The sequence below is a fragment of the Pristis pectinata genome, chromosome 35 (assembly GCF_009764475.1).
Source record: "Pristis pectinata isolate sPriPec2 chromosome 35, sPriPec2.1.pri, whole genome shotgun sequence".
NCBI lineage: Eukaryota > Metazoa > Chordata > Chondrichthyes > Rhinopristiformes > Pristidae > Pristis > Pristis pectinata.
The window spans coordinates 15,598,894-15,619,034 of NC_067439.1; the positions used below are offsets into that span (position 1 = coordinate 15,598,894).

Here is a 20,141-nt window from a genome sequence, read left to right on the forward strand (position 1 = left end):
GATGGGTGAAACGGCCTCCTTCTGTATTGTAAGGAAATGTGAGCTCGGTGTGCTGAGTTGATAGTCAGTCAGACAGTTCCGTGGTGGGTTGTACAGCCGAGACTGTGTACGAGCGTCGGTAAGTGTACATTCTCCTGGATCCGAGAGTCAGGGCGATCCTGGAGCTGGAGATAGCCCTGGCCACCAGCTTTGCTGCAAAGACGTGCCGCCCCCCCCCCCCCACCCCCCAACTTCGTCTGAGTCATCGGGACCTGTGTTTCACAGTGCCAGAAGTCACCGGGCAGAAAGCGCACCAGAGGTGGAGTGACGGTAAAGAATAGGAACAGCAGGAGGCCATTCGGCCCACAGTGCCATTCAATGAGATCATGGCTGCTTGTTTACCTCAGCGCACTTTCCACACTATGCAAGTCCCTTGATTCCCTCAATCTGCAAAATCCTATTGCTCGCTTGAACGTAGAGAACTCCAAAGGTTCACCAGCCCCTGGGTGAAGAAATTTCTTCTCATCTCAGTTCTAAAAAGCTGACCCCCTTGTACTTTGAGACCACGACCCCTGGTTCTGCAGAGCCCAGCTGGGGGAAACCTCTCTCCACCTCTACCCTCAGGCCCCATACGTAGGTTGTATGTTGAGGGTCCCCCAGATCGATCTGGGCAGTGAATGGGCCAGTTGTAGTGACCAGGACGTGCGGAGTTTGGCCTTTGGTCCATTGCTCCATGCTACAGTTGACCTCTCTGGTTTGAGGAGCCACTCCAACCGGTGCAGCCGCTAAAACTGGCTCAGCGCACAATCTGACCTCCTACCAGACCCCTCACCTGACTCCAGCGACACAGGGCCCTCCCCCAGACCCAGAGAATCTGGGCAAGGGCCTCTGTTTGAATTTGTTTTCAGGACCTGGGCAACATGGGCACTCTTTGCCCATCGCTAATTGCCCTTGAGCTGAATAGCTCACTGGACCATCTTAAGACTCAACCATGATGAAGGGTCTTCAAGCTGAGATATTAACTGTTTCTCTCTCCGCAGATGCTGCCCGACCTGCTGAGTGCTTCCGGCATCTTCTATTTTTATTTTAGCATCAACCTCATTGGTTACACGAAGGCCAGGCTGGGTCAGAAGGGCAACTTACAACTGAGATGAGAAGAATTTTCTTCACCCAGAGGGCCAGTAGTGATCCATTCGGGCTTCTACAACAGCACTGTTGTTACATAGTGACTATTTCACACAAGTGGGCTTCTTATTTCAAAAAAAGCCATTTAATTAACTACCACAGTGGGATTTGAACTCAATATTACTGATCCAATAACATAGTCACTGCTCCAGCACTCTGCCCCGAACTATTCCCTGATTTAAATGAGATCCTGCTGTACATAGGACCTGCCCTTACTTCTCACTGCCAGTTGTCCATGTTCCATCCAGGGATTCACTGGGAACTTGGGAGTGGAGAGGAGAACAGTAGGAGCTCACGGGGAGGACACTGGCCCACCGAGCGATCGTTGCCTGCCTGTGTCCTGGTTTCTTTCACTAGTGTTTCCTGACCCTTTTCCACAGCCGTCCAGTTATATCCAGATGCTCAGAGAGCTCCAGGACGTCTCCTACAGTCGGAAACACAGAGCATCGGAATTCTTGGACAGGGGTTGCTGCGGAGATGTGCTGGCTCGCTGCAGATCTGAGGTTGTGTACTTTCAAGTTTGCACAGATGCAAAGACAGAGTCGAAACCACAAGTGAAATGTGCCCTTAGAACAATCTTAGGCTGATCTTTGTCCTCCACCATCTGTGGGTACGAGCTGCACCCAGCTTCAGAACAACGTGTGATCTTTGGGCATCTCATGGGTCCAGAAGTCATTGAGTCACGAAGCATGGGAACAGGCCCTTTGGCCCATCCAGCCCATTCCGACCAGCAAGCACCCACATACGACACTACTGCCATTGTATTCTCCCCACGGTCCCATCAACTCCCCCCAGATTCTACCTTTCACCTGCACACTAGGGGCAATTTACAGCGGCTGATTAACCTACCGACATGCGCGTCTTTGGGATGTGGGAGGAAACCGGGGCACCCGGGGGGCGGGGGGGGGGGGGGGGCCCGGGGATCCCACACGGTCACAGGGAGAACCTGCAAACTCCACACAGACGGCACCCGAGGTCAGGATTGAACCTGGGTTGCTGGAGGCAGCCGCACTACCAGCTACACCACTTTTACAGTCAATGAAGTACATGTGAAGCGTCGCTGAGGGGAAATGTGGCATCGTTCCATGCACAGCAAGCTCCCACAGACCGCTCAGACAGCCAGCTTCGGTGACAGTGGTGGAAGGATGCTGGCTGAAGTGCCCCTGATGACCTGTTGGGTAGCAACAGGATTGTTTACCCCCAGCTGAGGTCCGATGGGACCAGGGTTTAACCTCTCGTGGCTCAGCTCTCCTTCTAGGGAATGTCATCCAAGACTTTTCTACCGTAGTTCCTGGAGAGAGACTAAGAACGGCATGGTGACGCAGCGGGTAGAGCCGCTACCTCATAGCGGGTAGAGCTGTTGCCTTACAGCGCCAGAGACCCGGGTTCAATCCTGATCTCCGGTATGTGACCCTGTCACTAGGAACCCCACTCACAATTGCCCCACACAGCTGTGCGAGGGAAACCCACTCACTACTGGAGTGATGTGTCGGAAAACACAGTGAGATCACAACCTTTGCCCATGAGGGGTTTGCAGTGAAATGGTTTGGGAGTGTGGAGTTCGCTGGGCATGTCCATCAGGAGGTACCGTCTGTATTCTGGCACCAAGTGTCCAGGACGCGGAGTTCACTGTAACGGGAGACACTGAGTGGTGCAGAGGAACAGAGGGATCTTAAGGTGTACGTCCATCGGGTGACAGGACAAGGCCTATGAGGTGGTAAAAAGCCATTTTAGTTAAGGTGTAGAATACAAGAGCAGGGGGTTGGTACTGAATCCGTATACAGCAGGAGTCAGACCACAGCTGGAGAAACAAAGGACTGCAGATGCTGGAATCTAGAGGAAAAACACGACGATGCTGGAGGAACTCAGCAGGCCAAGCAGCATCCGTGGAGAAAAGCAGGCGGTCAACAACTTGAGCACTGTGTCTCCACATCACAGAGAGATTTGATCATAGGGTGCAGAGAAGATTCACTAGGCTGTTGCTAGTACTGGAATATTGTAACTTGAGGAAAGATTGGATAGAGTCATAGAGCAAGACAGCACAGAAACAGGCCCTTCGGCCCGACTTGTCCATGCCGTGCAAGGACCCTCCCTGAGCTTATCCTATTTGCCTGCGTTTGGCCCATATCCCTCTCAACCTTTCCTACCCATGACCCTGTCTAAATGTCTTTTAAACGTTGTAATATCACCCGCCTCTACCACTTCCTCTGGCAGCTTGTCCCACATACCCAGCACCCTGTGTGTGAAAAACTTGCCCCTCAGCTCCCCTTTGAATCCTTCCTCCCTCACCTTAAACCTGTGCCTCTTATTTTGGACTCCCCCACCCTGGGAAAAACATTGTGACCATTCACCTTATCTCTGCCCCTCATGATTTTATAAACCTCTGTAAGGTCAACCTCCTAAGGGGGGACTTCTACAAGTCCTATACTGTATATATTACTTACATGTATTATACGAGATTTATCTGAGGAATATAAAATTGTGAGGGGCCCAAATAAAGTAAATAGGACAGACCCATTTCCCTCAGCAGAGGGGGCAAAGACAGAGTTACAGTGGTTGGTAGAAGGGTGAGAGGAGAGATGAGGAAAACATTCTCCCCCACCAGAGGTGGCAGGGGTCTGGAACATGTTGCCTGAAAGAGTGGTGGTGGCAGGAAGCCTCATCATGTTTAAACAGTACCTGGTTGTGGACTGTTGCCTGCAGGGCCTTGACCACAGTGCTGGGAGGTGGGATTAGGCTGGGTAGCTCTTCATAGACCAGGACAGACATGATGGGCTGAATGGCGTCATGTATTGAGAAGTTTCTGTTCAAGTTGGTGCCCTTGCACTGTGGTCACCAATGAAAGTCACTGCCCTCCGCCCTTGCACTTTGCCAGGCCTAGTTTACCAGCTGGGCAAAGGGCTGGCACCAGGGTTCACACTGAGACGTCAGTGCCATCACACGGCTGACGTACCAGAGCAGAGGACTGTTGGAGAAAGGAGTCCTGGTACGTCAGGTACGATAGTGGCATTCAAGAGGTTCTTAGACACATGAATATGCAGAGAATGGAGGGATATGGGTCACGTGCAGACAGAAGGGATTTAGTTTAATTTTGCATCATGCAAAATTACTTTTTTTCTTTTTCGATCTTTTTACTAGTTTTCAAATTAATACAGATTAATATATAACATCAATGTTTGTACATGTAATACAAAGAGATCAGGGGAACAATCATGGCATAGATAATCATAAAGAACAATAAAGATCCCACGATCTCTTAGTAAATGAATATAATATAAAGGAAAGGAAAGAAAAAGATTTATTATATAAATAAAAAAAAAGAAAGAGAAAAAAAATCCCCAAATCAATAAGAAAAATTATAAATATATCAAACCAAACTAAGCTAAACAGAAAAATTTCAAAAAACAAACAAAAAAAAAAAGACTGGGCTAAAATTTCTCAGTAGAAACAGAGCAATATTATGGTGTCAACTCCGTTCCTCTAAGTTGAAAAGTTATTGAACGGGGATCTATATCATGTGAAAATATTGAATAAATGAACTCCAAATATCTTCAAATTTAAGCGAAGGATCAACAGTACCACTCCTTATTTTTTCCAAGTGAAACATGATATAGTTTGAGAGAACCATTGAAAAGTAGTAGGGAGTATTGGATCCTTCCATTTAAGCAAGGTGGATCGTTTGGCCATTAAGGTAACAAAGGCAATCATACGGTTAGCGGAGGCAGATAAATGGCCAGACTCTATCCTTGGTAATCCAAAAATTGCCGTGATAGGGTGAGGTTGTAAATCAATCTTCAATACATTTGAAATAGTGTTAAAAATATCTTTCCAATATTTTTCCAAAAGAGGACAGGACCAAAACATATGTGTCAGAGAAGCCACATTTGATTTACATCTGTCACATATAGGATTTATATGTTGATAAAAACGGGCTAGCTTATCTTTTGACATATGGGTCCTGTGAACTACCTTAAACTGTATCAACGAGTGTCTGGCACACATTGAAGATTTATTAACTAAATGAAGAACTTTCTTCCATGTCTCTGTCGGTAAAGATGTCTGGAGTTCACTCTCCCATTCATTCTTAATTTTGCCCAGTGATTCTGGATGTATTTTCATAACTAAATCATAGATTATTGCTATCAAGCCGTTCTGATAAGGATTGACACCTAAAATTTTTTCCGTGATTTCAGTTTTGTAAGGTGTCGGAAAGGAGGGTATAGTAGCTTTTAAAAAATTTCTAATCTGCAAATATCGAAAAAAGCGTGATCTAGGCACATTGTATTTGTTAGACAATTGTTCAAAAGATGAAAAACAGTTACCAATGAATAAATCCCGAAAACATACTGTTCCCTTCCTCTTCCATATGGAAAAAGCTGAGTCAACTCTGGATGGAGAACACACACCAGTCCTCATTGAGGGGTCAGCAGTGGAAAGGGTGAGCAGCTTCAAGTTCCTGGCCGTCAACATCTCAGAGGATCTACCTTAGGCCCGACACGTTGATGCAATCATGAAGAACGCACGCCAGCGGCTCTACTTCGTTAGGAGTTTAAGGAGATTTGGTCTGTCACCAAAGACTCTTACAAATTTCTACAGATGTGCGGTGAAGAGCATTCTGACTGGTTGCATCACCGTCTGGTATGGAGGCTCCAATGCGCAGGATCGAAAGAGGCTGCAGAGGGTTGTAGACTCAGCCAGCTCCATCACGGGCACAACCCTCCCCACCATCAAGGACATCTTCAAGAGGCGCTGCCTCAAGAAGGCGGCATCCATCACTGAGGACCCTCACCATCCAGGACATGCCCTCTCCATGTTCCTACCATCGGGGAGGAGGTACAGGAGCCTGAAGACCCACACTCAATGATTCAGGAACAGCTTCTTCCCCTCCACCATCAGATTTTTGAGTGATCCATGAACACTATCTCATTATTCCTTTTTTATTTGCACTATTTATATGTCCTGCACTGAACTGCTGTCACAAAACAACAAATTTCATGTCATCTGTCAGTGATGATAAATCTGACTCAGATTGTTCAGCACAGACATTGTGGGCAGAAGGGCCTGTTCCTGTGCTGTACTGATCTATGTTCTGTGTCCTACCTGCAAATTACCTTGTGACGTTTACCCAGTGAAAGCGGCAGCCCTCCACCCCATCCACTCCCACTCCAGACCTGCACAGTTTTGTTTGTGAAATGCTAATGTAAACTAAGCAATTCACGAAGAGTTTGGAAACAGCTCACACACACACACACACACACACACACACACACACACACACACACACACACACACACACACACAGTCCACAGTCAGTATTTGAAAGTAGCACTCACCGAAAGACTGGATGCATTTCTTCAGAAGTTCGTCCATGCTGAGTGCCTTGGTAAGCGGAGGTATGGACATGATGGCTTTGGCCTTGCTGATCTCTGCCGGGCTGGGGCAGGTCATTCGACGCCGGCACTGCCGCTGAGTGGCCTTGGTGCCCAGCGTGCTCTGGTACTCATGCCGAGACTTCCTGTGGAGGGAGAGAGGAGACGGCAGATAAATCGAGCAGCTCAGAGTGAGAACAAAAGAACGAGAGAGGGAGAAGGACTTCAGCTGTGCCTCACATGACAGACTGAACGAAATACGTCAAGCAACAAAGAGATTAGAAAAGGGAGTAAACTCCCGCCATCAGGAAAGATTCACTTTCACTTGCAAATGTACAGCCCCAGCACTGCCATTGTATCCCAGTGCCTCTCCGATTCACGTTTCATGCCTTGAGCAATTATATTTCCATAAAGAGAAAGTCAATCCTCCACTCCCTCTGATGTTTCACTGAATAAAGTAGGCAAAAACAGAACTCCTTACAACAACACAGAAGCTGACCACCTCGGCCCAGCAGGACAACCCCATCCGGCCCGTCCCCCCCACACATTGTCCCCCTCTAGCCCTGCAACTTATGCTCACCAACTTGATTCCTTTGCCACCAACCTGCTCTGGGGGCAACTCACAGGTTGATTAACCTCCCAGCAGGTCGTGGGAGGGAACCGGAGCACCCGGGGAAAACCCACACAGTCACAGGGAGAGCGTGCAGACTCCACACAGTCAGTGCCCGAGGTCAGTGCCGAACCGGGTCTCTGGAGCTGTGAGGCAGCCGTACTACCTGCTGCACCACTTTACAGTCAATCCTACACAGGAAGGCAAGAACTTGCACAGGGAGATCCCACAAACATCAAAGGGGTGGGGACAGACGACTGGCGATCTTGCTCCCAGCGTGTAAGGTCACATCAAACTCCACGTGCGGACACACCGCACTCCCGGTGTGTAAGGTCGCACTCACCACCACCCCAGACATGCCGTTGATAAGGTTGATAGTCACTGGAGCGTTGAGGAACAAGGGAGGCTGTGAAATTCGAACAGGCCTATCCAGGTCTGTCCCGGTGGATGTCCCGGTGGAGGGGTGTCCAGACTCAGGGGTCATGACCTCCAGGTATGGGGTACACTGTTTAAAACTGAGATCAGCAGGTAGTGCCTTACCCACTGGTGGTGAACATGTAGATCTCTCCACCAGTGATGAAAGCCCAGTCATTAAATACATTCAACAAGGAGCTGGATATGTTGCAGGAAGGACCATGGGGCACGTGGGGAAGGCGGGAACGGGTCCTGAGGTGGATGATCAGCAATGGCCGTGTCCAATGGTGGACTGGGCTCGATGGGCCCAATGGCCTGCACCGACTTTCAACATTCCTTTGCTTCAATCGAGTCAGGCACAACACACGAGCGATGAGAGGCTGCTCCACCAGAAGATGACACTAATCCCTTGGGCAGCACGGTGGCACAACGGGTAGAGCCACTGCCTCACAGCTCCAGGAACTCGGGTTCGATCCCAGCCTCCGGTGCTGTCTCTGTGGAGTTTGCATGTTCTCCCTGTGACCACGTGGGTTTCCTTCGGGAGCTCCGGTTTCCTCTCATATACGTTAATTGACTACTCTATATTGCCCGTAGTTTAGGTGAAGGGTAGGATCTGGGGAGAGTTGATGGGAAAGTGGGGAGTATAAAATGGGATTAGTGTAGGATTAGTGGAAGTGTGTGGTTGATGGTGTGTGACCTGAAGGCCCCGTTTCCATGGTGTATGACTCGACGCTCTGAGACCTTTCATCACACGACTCTGAGGGACAAGTTAGAGAAACAAAGGACTGGAGATGCTGGAATCCAGATGAAAACCACAATGATGCTGGAGGAACTCAGCAGGCCAGGCAGCATCCGTGGAGAAAAGCAGGCCGTCAACGTTTCCGGTCAGGACCGAAGATAGGAAAAGGGGGAAGCCCAATATATAGGAGGGAAAAGCAGAGCAGTGATAGGTGGACAGAAGAGGGGAGGCGGGGTGGGCACAGGGTGGCGATAGGTAGATGCAGGTAAGAGATAGTGATGGGCAGGTGTGGGGGAGGAGGGGAGAGCAGATCCACCGGGGGTGGGTTAAGGGTAAGGAGAGATAAAAGTCGGGGGGTGGGTTAGAAAAAAGAGAGGTAGGCTGGGAAAAGGAAGAAGAGGCATGGTTGGGGAGGGCGTGGGGGTTACCTAAAGTGGGAGAATTCAATGTTCATGCCGTCAGGCTGCAAGGTTCCATGACGGAAAATGAGGTGCTGTTCCTCCAGTTTGCCCCTGGAATCCTCCCAGCAGTGGAGGAGGCCGAGGATGGACATATCTGTGATGGAGTGGGAGGGAGGTAGGTGTATGGAAGGAACTGCCTGAGGAATTGGAAGAGGTGGGCACGATTACAGTGATTGAAAGACATTTGGACAAGTACGTGGACAGGAAAGGTGAGGAGGGACATGGGTCACATGCAGGTAAGTGGGATTAGCAATAGATGGACATCTTTTTTGGCATGAACGTGTTGGGCCAAAGGACCTGTTTCTGTGCTGTATAGCTCTATGAATCTAGAACTCCCTTGACATCAATTAAGTATCAAACAAAGTTAAATCACATCACAGAAGGGCTTTAATAACACAAAAGTAAAAGGTTTCCAGGACAGCAGAACCCCCCTCCTGTAGGCTGCTGTCCAACGACATGGGAAGGCTGCGTCGTGTTGCTCAGAGGTGATCACCCACGCTGAAGGGGGAGACAGGACAGGAACCTCCATCGGTCCAGCTGCAGTGGTCAGGAGCGGGGCCGAGGTGACTGCCGTTGCCGACTGACTCAGCTCCCCCAAACCCTTTCGCACAGTCACCAGGGGGAGCTCCCCCTCACCGGGGAGGATGAGGCGGAACTCAGAGGGATGCAAGGTAGGGAGGGGGAGAGTGGTTGAGCTGTCATTCCTTGGGCTATGCTCCTGGATTTTGTTAAGCAGAATTTTGTGAAACACAAAGGTTGAGCAAAGTGTATTTGTGGATATTTTTCTGCAGTGAATTCCTGGGTGTGGAGAGTGGTATGTGACTTGTTACAGTGAAAAATAATTTCATAATCCGAGACGTGTGCCCTGAAAGCTAACGGTGCAGTGACAGTATGCGAAGAGAATGTTTGTAAATCAGTAGTTAGACAACACCCAAAGTTCTCTGAAAGTGGTGTGACAGGTGGACAGGGTGATGAAGAAAGGCCTTTGGGCCTCTGGCCTCCATCAGTCAGGGCACTGAGTATAGAAGTAGGGATGTTATACTAGACTGATGTACAGGACATTGATAAGGTCGTATTTGGAATATTGTGTTCAGTTTTGGTCAGCCTGCTATAGAAAGGATGCCGTTAAGCTGGACAGAGAAAGAAAAGATCTGTGAGGACGTTGCAGGACTCAAGGGACTGAGTTATGGAGAGAGGTTGAGCAGGTTGGGACTGTATTCATTGGAGCGTAGGAGAATGAGGGGTGATCTTATAGAGGTGTATAAAATCATGAGGGGCAGAGATAGGGTGAATGCACACAGCCTTTTTCCCAGGGTTGGGGAATAAAGAACTAGAAGGCATAGGTTTAAGGTAAGGGGGGGGGGGGAGAAATTTATTGGGAACCTGAGGGGCCAAACTTTCACCCAGAGGGTGGTCAGTATATGGAACGAGCTGCCAGAGGAAGTGGTTGAGGCAGGTACATTAACAACATTTAAAAGGTACTTGGACAGGTACATGGATAGGAAAGGTTTAGAGGGATATGGGCCAAACGCAGGCAAATGGGACTAACTCAGTTGGACATCTCGGCCAGCAGGGACCAGTTGGGCCGAAGGGCCTGTTTCGGTGCTGTATGACTCTATGACTGTACTAGGGACAGGACTGGACAGCATTCTACAGAAGGATGTGATAGAGCCACGAGAGTACAGGGCAGGTTTACCAGGAGGGAGAACTATCCTCATAAGGAGAGACTAAGTACTTGGATGAACACTTGAGGAACCATAGCCTTCGGGCTGCAGACGAGACAAGTGGGGTGGGATTAACCTAAATGACTGCCATGGACAACATGGGCTGAAATGTGCTATAAACTCTCCTAATTGCAAGACAGGATAAATGCCATTCAAATACACTCAACCCCAACTGCTGCTGTAACAAGGTCATTCAGTGGCACGTTAAGGAAAGGTTAGCACAGCTATTGTGAGCCTGGGTAAACACACAGGGTTAGTTAGTTAGTTTGCTGTCATATACACCAGGGTGCAATGAAATTCCATGTTCGTGTAAAGCTCACAGAGTGAACAGTGTACGTGGTGCAAAACAGCAGAACGATGCAGAGATTGTGGTGCCATCTGAGGTACTGCAGAAAGGAATGCTAAAGTGACAATAACAGAGTAATCGAGAGAGATAGAATTAAGAGACTGAGACCGTGGCAGCACCACTGTGTGGAAGGGGTGATCGGTTCAGGAGTGGGGAAGAAGCTGTTCTATTACGCCAATAATGTAGGTAAACTGTGGGCCAGAGTAGTCACCTCAAGTTGCCAGCAGGCCATCTAGTTCACGAATGAATGACAACTACTGCCCTGCTTGGTCTCGGCCACATGTGACTCCCATCCTTCTTGCCAAACCCTCAAAGCCAAACAAGCTTTTCAGTTGTAAAAACAACGGTTGCTGAAAAGCACCCTCCTGTAAACAGCTCCACCCTGAAAATACACAGCTGCCTGCAAAATTTGGTCATGCTGGTTCTATGGGTAAATATCCTTTCGCTCAGGTGAAATCTCTGGCTCGGTCAGAACGTCATGGGTTCAAATCCTGCTTCAGATAAATGAACAGTAAGGTAGCACTGAAAAACAGACTTCCCTTCTGGTCAACACTGAAGTCTCGGAGATCACCTTTCAGGCAGGAATGTGTTTTCATCTGCTTGTACTGACAGAGTGAAGAAGTAACTTACTGCACACAAGCTGCTGGATCACAAATTCAGCACATAGCAACTGCTCACCTATTGTCCAGTGTTGTGAGCAATCCACATGGCTGACACGTGACAGTAACGACACTGACCCCCGCTGACCGGAGGACAGCATTGCTCCTCTGATCGGAAGTGATACTACTGTCAATCAAGGTGAGGCTCCACCCACCCCTCAGGTGTGAGAGTACCTTTTGCCTCTGAACTTGTCTGACCATTGGCTGTGGCAGGAACCTTTGTCCTTGACTCCCACACCATTGGCTCGTTTAAATCACAACAGTGAGGCTCCACCCGGCCTCCTAGCACCATATTAAGGGCTGCTTCCCCTAGCTCTTCCTCCTTTGATGACCCCAGGAGTAGTGAGACAACGCTGCAGAGATCATTGGTAAGAGTGCATCACCACATGGTCAGGAAGTGTTTTACTCAGATTCAGGGAGCGTTAAGAGCCAGTGCTACTGTGAGACAGGCATTGAAGTGTTATATTCTGAAGTTGTACATTGTTACTGTGCGCTTGTGTGTATCAGTATGTGTGTTTGTGTGTGAGTGTATTTTACCCCAGTTGCGATCCCCTCTCGTGTTCGTGATATCCTGTGCGTGAGTGAGCGTGTGTCTGTTCCCATCCATTCTGTCCCGCGTTTGCCTTTGTGATTAAACTAGTTTTGGTCTACAAAGCTTGTGTCCAGAGTCCTTGATCCTTGAGACAGCAAAAGAATGATTTCACACAACATTCAGTCATGATTATGGGATCTTGCTTTGCTAGTGGCCCCATTTCCTTTATCACTAAAGTGCTTCAAGATGTCTACTCTTTCACTGCCCAGTTGGTTGGGACATCCTCAACTTCCTATCGATCCAGTCAGATCCAGACGTTCTGCAGTAACTACATTTCCCCCCCCTCCCGCATGAATGCAGGGGAGCACCAACACCTGCAGGTTCCCCTCCCAATACACCATCCTGACCTGAGAATATATTATCACTGGGTCTGCATCCTGGAGCCCCCTCCCCATCCAAACTTTGTGAGCACCTTCACCGGAAGGTCACAGAGTTAGACAGCACAGAAACAGGCCCTTCGGCCCAACCCATGCCCACCTGAGCTCATCACCACAGGCAGCTAACAGTCTATGAACGTGGTGGTCAATCAACAGGGAGGGAAGTCTAGAGTTAGCCGCAGACGAAGGTTGGTCAAGCCTTTTGGTGACCCTGAGACCTGTCGCATCACCGGTTCCAACCACGTATGTGCACAGCTGTGAGGTTAACTGTGCCCTTTTGCCACTAGTGGAGGATTGAAGCAGGGTGTGTGCCCCTCTCTATTCTCTCCCTCAATATCCCAACAGTTTGCACCAAGTCTCCGAACCCCCAGTGACTTTCCGGGAGTTCCTGAGAGTGGAAGGAAGCTCGCATGGAGTTCTGGGAGCCTGACGGAGGACGTGAGGGTGGAATCACCGCGTTATTGTGGCACAGGAAGTGGGCGTTCAACCCTGGAAGTGTGAGGTGTGACTACATTTTCAGGCACATATCCCCAAGCTGAATAAACCTCTAAATCGCATAAAGTAGTCAGATCCTGACCCGGGTAAGATGTGAAGATTAACTCGTCATCAATTCACACGGGACATGCTCCCATCTCCTCAGAGCCCATCCAGTTGCTTCACATGCTTTGTTGGGGGCTCCTGCCCCCACTTAGTAACCTGACAACACAACACCAGCACCAGGTCTTCATGTTCACGTTGACCATTCTTGACCTCCAGTCCCACCCACAATCACCAACCTGCAACAGTTATTAAATGGAGGGGATTGCTGCTCAGGAAAGACACTCCGCTCAGCAGCTGGTCTAAACTTAGCTCCCATGTCCAGTCGGTCAGCAACTGATTACTGGCAAGACTGCTCCTGTGGGAAGCCAGCACAGGGCTGTGGGATGAATGGTCTCTTTCCATGTTGTACTAATTCTCTGATTCCTGTTCCAAGCGTTTGGTGGGAACCCCTCATGACCAGCAGTCTTTATTTCATTGGCCAGAGTTTTTCCAAAATGGAAATGCGGGCAGACGCTTTAACTCAGTCTCCAGTTCTCCAACCTCGGGTATCTCCCTCTGTCAGTACCAGAGCTGCCGCAATCAGCCAGATGGGATTTTTCTCTCTCCGTTCGTACAGTTGCCGCTGGTGACCAGCTCAGCTCGGAGTCTCCAGTTTACTTACTTACAGACTCCCCTCACGGCTCCCACCCCCAACAAGGTGACCATCGTTACCCTCCAGTCCCACCCACAATCATCGCCAAGCTCCAACAACTACCGCCACAACCAGCTCCCACCCTGCAGCCCTCTCATCCCCAGTCCCTCAATCACCCCACTCCACGCCTGCCCTCTGTCCCACACTCCCCGCTCTCCCCTCCTCTGGAGCAGACCCTGCTCCCACAGTGCGCAAAGGATGCTGAGCAAAGACCCTTCAGCCACTCCCACACCTTGTGCACTACCTTGGGAGGTGGGGCAGGCACAAGTCCGGGGCAGGCACAAGTCCGGGGCAGGCACAGGAGCATGGAGCAAAGCCAGGCTAACTGTGTCTGAGTCACAGGCAGAGGGAGAATAGTGAATCCAAAAATGGGGACTCGAAACATGGGAAGACACAATGGAATGGGAGCCACCCTCCTCGTCTTTGGAAATAAATTCCATCAGCTACAAAGCAAGGGATCTGATCATTAAATCAACTGGACGCAGAATTCAACACCGCATCTGCCTCGGTGTTGAGTATATTCAAGGCTCGTAAGTACATAAATAGGAGCAGGAGTAGGGCATTCAGCCCCTCATGTGCCCATCAGGATCATGGCTGGTCTACCTCGGTACCACTTTCCTCCCCTGTCCCACACCCCTCGAATCCCCTGAGATTGAGAAAGCTGTCATTCTGTTGTGAACGGACTCGATGCCCCATCCTCCACTCCCCTCCGAGGCAGAGCACTCCAAAGGTTCACCAGCCTCTGAGTGAAGGAATTCCTCCTGGAACTCCGATCTGGAAGAGCTGATCCCACAATTCTCGGGTGTACCCCTGCCTCTGGACTCCTTGGCCAGGGAAACCGCCTCCCTGCATCAGCCCGGCGAGCCCATTAAGAACTTTGCAAGTTACAAGGAAATCTCTCTTTCCGCTAAACCCTAGAGGATACAGTCCCACTCTACATAATCCCACCTCATGGACAAACCCACCATCCCTCAATCAAGAGATGTTTGGACTTGGAGAATGAGAGAATAATACATTAGGCGAGAACATTTTCTGAAGCAACTGAGATCATATTGAATAGAGAGCAGGTCCCAGGGAACAAATGCCTTCTAATTCTTATTAGGTGCACCTCAGGAGCGGCATCTGCCATTTTAAGGTGCCAGTAGCTGGCCCCTATTAGGCCATTTGAACTCGCCATCAGAGTCCAAACACGTTGGGCCGAAGGGCCCGTTTCTGCGCTGAGACTCCATGAGATATTTGACACATCCCTCCCCACCTTCCCTCCTACTGAAAACTCACCGGTATCACTTCCCCGGCTCACACAGCAGGTCCCAGGTGCTGCCTGACCTGCTCAGTGCTCCCAGCATTCCCTAGTTTTGTCCCAAATACGAGGCCCCTTTCTGGACACTCGAAGCTGCTTCGAATGTCATTCATAGAACATAGAACACTGCAGCACAGTACAGGCCCTTCAGCCCACAATGTTGTGTCGACATTTTATTTTCTTTTCCCTCGGGCAACGTCCCCGTACAGCAGGTCCCCTGGGTCTCAGAGGTGGGAGGGTTGCTCACCAAGGCAACAGGCCACCAGTCACCTGGTTGGGAGGGGAGGAAGAGCCTGGGAGTTACCGCAGGTCGGTGAGTCCAGAAAGACACAAGTCCTGCAGTCCCCAGGTGGTCAGCGATGTCTCCTGGCCAAGGCCCTGTGATACTTCAATCATCTCACAAGCTTCCAACAATCCAAGTAAAGCACTTCCATCAGCTCTATCCTCCGACAGTGACCCCTCCATCAGCACTACCCTCCCACACCGACACCCTCCAGTGTTGGGCAGTCAGGCTGATTTTATGCTCCTTCCTCTGCAGTCAGGGTTGAGAATCCAATCACTAACCAACAACTGGCGCTGATTGAGGGATGACTGCAGGAACCTGGCCAACTGAGGTCCCTCACCAACGCCTGGCCCAGATTTCCTGGACAAACCGTGGACTGCATCACCTGCATCGCCACAGTGACTGCACTCACAGAACCCTGTCCTTCCCGAGCAATAGTGCGGCTTGGAGAAATGTGAGCATCTTGTGTTCCTGCAGCAAACCTCAGTGAGGGTGTTGCTCCTGGGACAAGGGTATTCACAGAAACAAGCTCGTTCCACAGAGAATTCCATCATCTCCATACTGCTATGTGCCTCAGTGAAGGCCCGCGCTAGATCTGTAGAAGCCCTACACCACCGATATGCGAGACAGAAGAGGCCTCCAAACTCACACAAGCTCCCACTCTCCTCTGAAGGCTGAGGGAGGGATCTGCTGGGCTGTGAGTCGTGGGCTTGGGGGTGGGGGAGAAGGGGACGGGTGAGGCTGGGGAATGGGATAGGGCCGGGAGAGAGAGGAAGATCAGGCGAATCTTGTAGGTGTTGGCAGCAGGGAAGGTCGGGACAAATCACAAGGTCGGGGCAGGCAGACTCCACTGTAAAGCCTGGAGCCTCCGTAAGTCAAGCAGAGCAGGGCTCAGCCCTCTCCAGCAGTGCAGATGGATCAGGGTATTACGGACATCCTGTGCACAGTACTGCTTCCACCAGTGAGGTCACGCTAACCTTTAATATCACCGCAGATGCTCAGTGAATGATCACAAGTGCAGTGCTGTGCCAGCACTGCAGTCACACGTTGCTTAGATTCCACCCTGTGCCGCATTAAAGTACTGGAGTATCAAGGAAGCTTCTCCCAACTGTCGCCTCTAATGACAGGGATGGACAATAAATGCTGGCATTATAGCAACAACTTCGTCCTCTGAACACTCAAGTAAAACAGACGCCATCCCTCAGACAAGATAATAGTCTACAGTTCCACCACACGGTAAGGGACTTTCCCAGGTTAATCCCTGCCAGGTGTTTCATTAATGTCAGTCCGACAGCTGGCGCTACACAGAAGCAGGGTGCCTGCCTTTCAAAAGTAGTGGGTTCATCCCTCACACTATTCCTCCCACCCACCCACAACCCCAGTGCTTCCTCACCTACATTGGTTCCCTGTTAAATAAGGTCCGAATTTTAAAATCTTCATCCCTTGTATAAATCTCCCTCACGGTTTCACTGCCTCCCATCCCTGTAAACTCCTCCAGTGAACACAAAAGATCCCTTTGTGCTAAATTGATTTTAAAAAACTGAGTTCTCTTCAGTTTCCAAGTCAATATTGACACTGGATGTTGAGCGGAGGGTGAGAAGGGGGTGGAATGTAGGTCAGGGGGCCGAGGAAGGGTCTTTGACCCAAAATGTTGACTGGTTTCTCTTTCCACAGATGCAGCTTAACTGGCTGAGTTCTTCCAGTGTTTTTGTTCTTGTTGCACAAGGCCAGGGTCCACAGTTAACCTGTATCTGATGCACCACATCTCCCTCTGACAGTAATTGGTTTACTATTGTCACTTGTACCAAAGTACAGTGAAAAATTTTGTTTTGCATGTCATCCATACAGATCTTTCATCACATCAGTGCAACGAGGTAGTACAAGGGAAAAGCAATAACAGAATGCAGAATAAAGTGCTACAGTTACAGAGAAACTGCAGTGCAAACAGACAGTGAGGTGCAAGGCCATGACAAGGTAGATAGTGAGGTCAAGAGTTTGCTTATCGTACAAGGGGATTGTTCAATAGTCTTATAACAGTGGGACAGATGCTGTCCTTGAGCCTGGTGGTACGTGCTTTCAGGCTTTTGTATCTTCTGCCCGATGGGAGAGGGGAGAAGAGAGAATGTCCAGGGTAGGTGGGGTCTTTGATTATGCCGGCTGCTTTACTGAGGCAGCGAGAGGTATAGACAGAGTCCACGGAGGGGAGGTTGGTTTCCGTGATGCACTGAGAACCAGCCTTCCCTCCACGGACTCCACCTCTTGCTGCCTATGGGTTCACAGTGAGACCTTGGAAAATGTGGACCACTTCCCACATCCTTGGAGCCTTCTCTAGGCAAAGGAGGTCACTGACGATTAAATTCACCACTGCCTTCAGCACACAGGCTCAAGCAGGCAGCTGTGGTCCCTGCCCTTCTGTACACTGCTGGGATCGGGACCACCTCCAGCAGACACCTCAGAGAACTGGAAAAATACCCCCATTGCTGTCTCCGCAAAATCCTTCCACCATGATTTCATTTTAACTTCAGAATGCCCGGCAAACTGTGTTTAGGAGCACCTGCAATGCAGGAAAACGTCCCAAAACACGGCACTGCTAACCAACAAAATCCGACACCAAGGGTCAGGTGGAGCTGCTGCCTCACAGCTCCAGCAACCTGGGTTCAATCCTGACCTCAGGAGCTGCCTGTGTGGAGTTTGCATGCTCTCCCTGTGACCGCGTGGGTTTCCCCTGGGTGCTCCAAGATCCCAAAGACGTGCAGGTTGGTGGGTTAATTGGCTGCTGTAAATTGGACCTCTCACTGCCATGGGAGGTGGTGGAAGCAGATACGACAGTAATGTATAAGAGGCATTTAGACGGGGACGTGAACAGGCAGGGGTGGAGGGATACAGACCATGTGCAGGCAGAGGGGATCAGTGTTGGATTGGCATCATGGTCGGCACAGACCTGGCGGGCCGAAGGGACTGTTCCTGTGCTGTAATGTTCTATGTTTGATGGTAATGGCTTCTAAATGTGTCTGAATATCAGAGACATTTAGAAACTAACACGAGGCTCTGGCTCTGACAAGGTGGGAAGCTGTCCAGTGTCCCAGGGTGACACAGGGCTCGGGGCTTCAGCACTGCACCGGCCCAGGCTTGGTCACCACTGAGACGTTGCTGAGCACCTCCTGGGTGTGGCAGGTCAGCCTGGCTATTTCTGCATCCAAGCCAGCTCAGTGTGGGCAGGAGCAACGTTAAACACTGGGTCAAATCCAACTCAGTTCAATGGAAGCAAGTGAAGGGAACGTTGAGGAGGCCTGACGCAGAGCTCGGGGGTGCCAGTGCCAAGCAGCGGAAAGGTCAAGCACACAGTAGGTGAGGTTTCTGGGGGGAGAGTGCAGGCCAGTAACAACGTAATGGCCAAAAATGGGGCAGGGAGTGCAGGGGCAGAGGTGTTCTATAGGTAGAACATTGATAAAGCTGCTGAAAAGAAACTTCGTAAATGATTAAATCATAGAATTGTTAGGCAACAGAAGGAGGCCATTTGGCCCTCTGAGTCGATGCCAGCTCCTATTCCAGCAACCCTTCTGCCCCATTCCCCAACAGCCCTGCAACTTGATCCCTCTCCTGTGGCTATCACATTCCCCCGTGAAAGCCCCGACTGACTGTGGCACCATTCCCACAGGCAGTCTCCATACTCAAAAACCCCCGGGGCCCAGTTCTCCAAACAGCGGCATAAAGACAGGAGGTTCCGCTAAACTCCATGACCACCGCCCTTGTTCAGGGTGACGAGGCGTGGGAGGAGGTACGAGGGAAAGGACTGGGAGCCATCTGGTTGGGTGTGGAGGCTGTGGTTAGTTTTGCTCGAGCAGGGAAGGTGAAGGGTGAGAAATGTGCGGGACCCTGAGAGAGTGGACGTGGGGGCAGTCACTTCCACTGGCGGATGGTCCGTAACCAGGGGACACAGATTTATGGAGATCGGCACAAGAACCAGAGGGGAGATGCGAGGATTTTGGAATCAGATCAGACTATTTCCCCCCTGCGAACTGCTGTGATCCGGAATACTTTGTGTGAAAGGTGAGGAAGTAGATCCAGAGTAAGATCACAAACAGGTAAAGAGCAGACACAGCCCAGGTTGTCACTCAGCGAGTGACTGATTGACGGCAAATTGGGGGGCGGCACGATAGTGTAGTGGTCAGCGCCGGCAACCCGGGTTCAATTCCGGCTGCCGTCTGTAAGGAGTATGTTCTCCCCAAGTCTGCGTGGGTTTCCTCCGGGTGCTCCGGTTTCCTTCCACATTCCAAAGGCGTACGGGTTAGCAAGTTGTGGGCGTGCTATGTTGGTGCCAGAAGCGTGGCGACACTTGCGGGCTGCCCCCAGAACACTCCACGCAAAAAAAGATGCATTTTACTGCGTGTTTCGATGTACATGTGACTAATAAAGAAATCTTATCTCTCTTATAAATCCATATTCCTGTGTGATCCTCAGAACCGCTGTCCACTTCTGCCTTGCGTGTATTTTAATCTCCTCCTCCACAGCTCACCATTCCCCAGTCATCCTCCAGCTGCCCCCATCTGCCCACTCATTCACTGTCAGTATCCTAGGCTAGGACTTCTTTCCTTCGAGCATAGGGTAACCGTGTAGAGGTGTACAAAATCATGAGAGGCACAGATAGGGAGAATGCACACAGTCTTTTTCCCAAGAGTTGGGGAACCAGGAACTAGAGGGCATAGGTTTAAGGTGAGAGGGGAGAGATTTAATAGGAACTTGAGGGACAACTGTTTTACAGGTCAGAATATGGAACGAGTTGCCAGAGGAAGTGGTTGAGGCAGGTACATGAACAATGTTTAAAGGACAGGTACATGGATGGGAAAGGTTTAGAAGGTTATGGGCCAAATG

General features: G+C 50.2%; 1 protein-coding gene across 7 annotated transcripts in view; it reads right to left on the reverse strand.

Moving 5' to 3' along the window:
- The window catches only part of rasgrp4 (RAS guanyl releasing protein 4), a 223,122-nt gene that overhangs the window by 138,242 nt on the left and 64,739 nt on the right, over nucleotides 1–20,141 (reverse strand). For 6 of the 7 annotated variants that reach the window (XM_052044432.1, XM_052044431.1, XM_052044430.1 and 3 more), the window contains exon 2: nucleotides 6,498–6,679. In XM_052044432.1, coding sequence (XP_051900392.1) covers nucleotides 6,498–6,679 — 182 coding nt within the window. Of the gene's footprint in view, nucleotides 1–6,497; nucleotides 6,680–20,141 lie in introns of those variants that run through there. The other variant, XM_052044434.1, reaches the window with a different exon arrangement.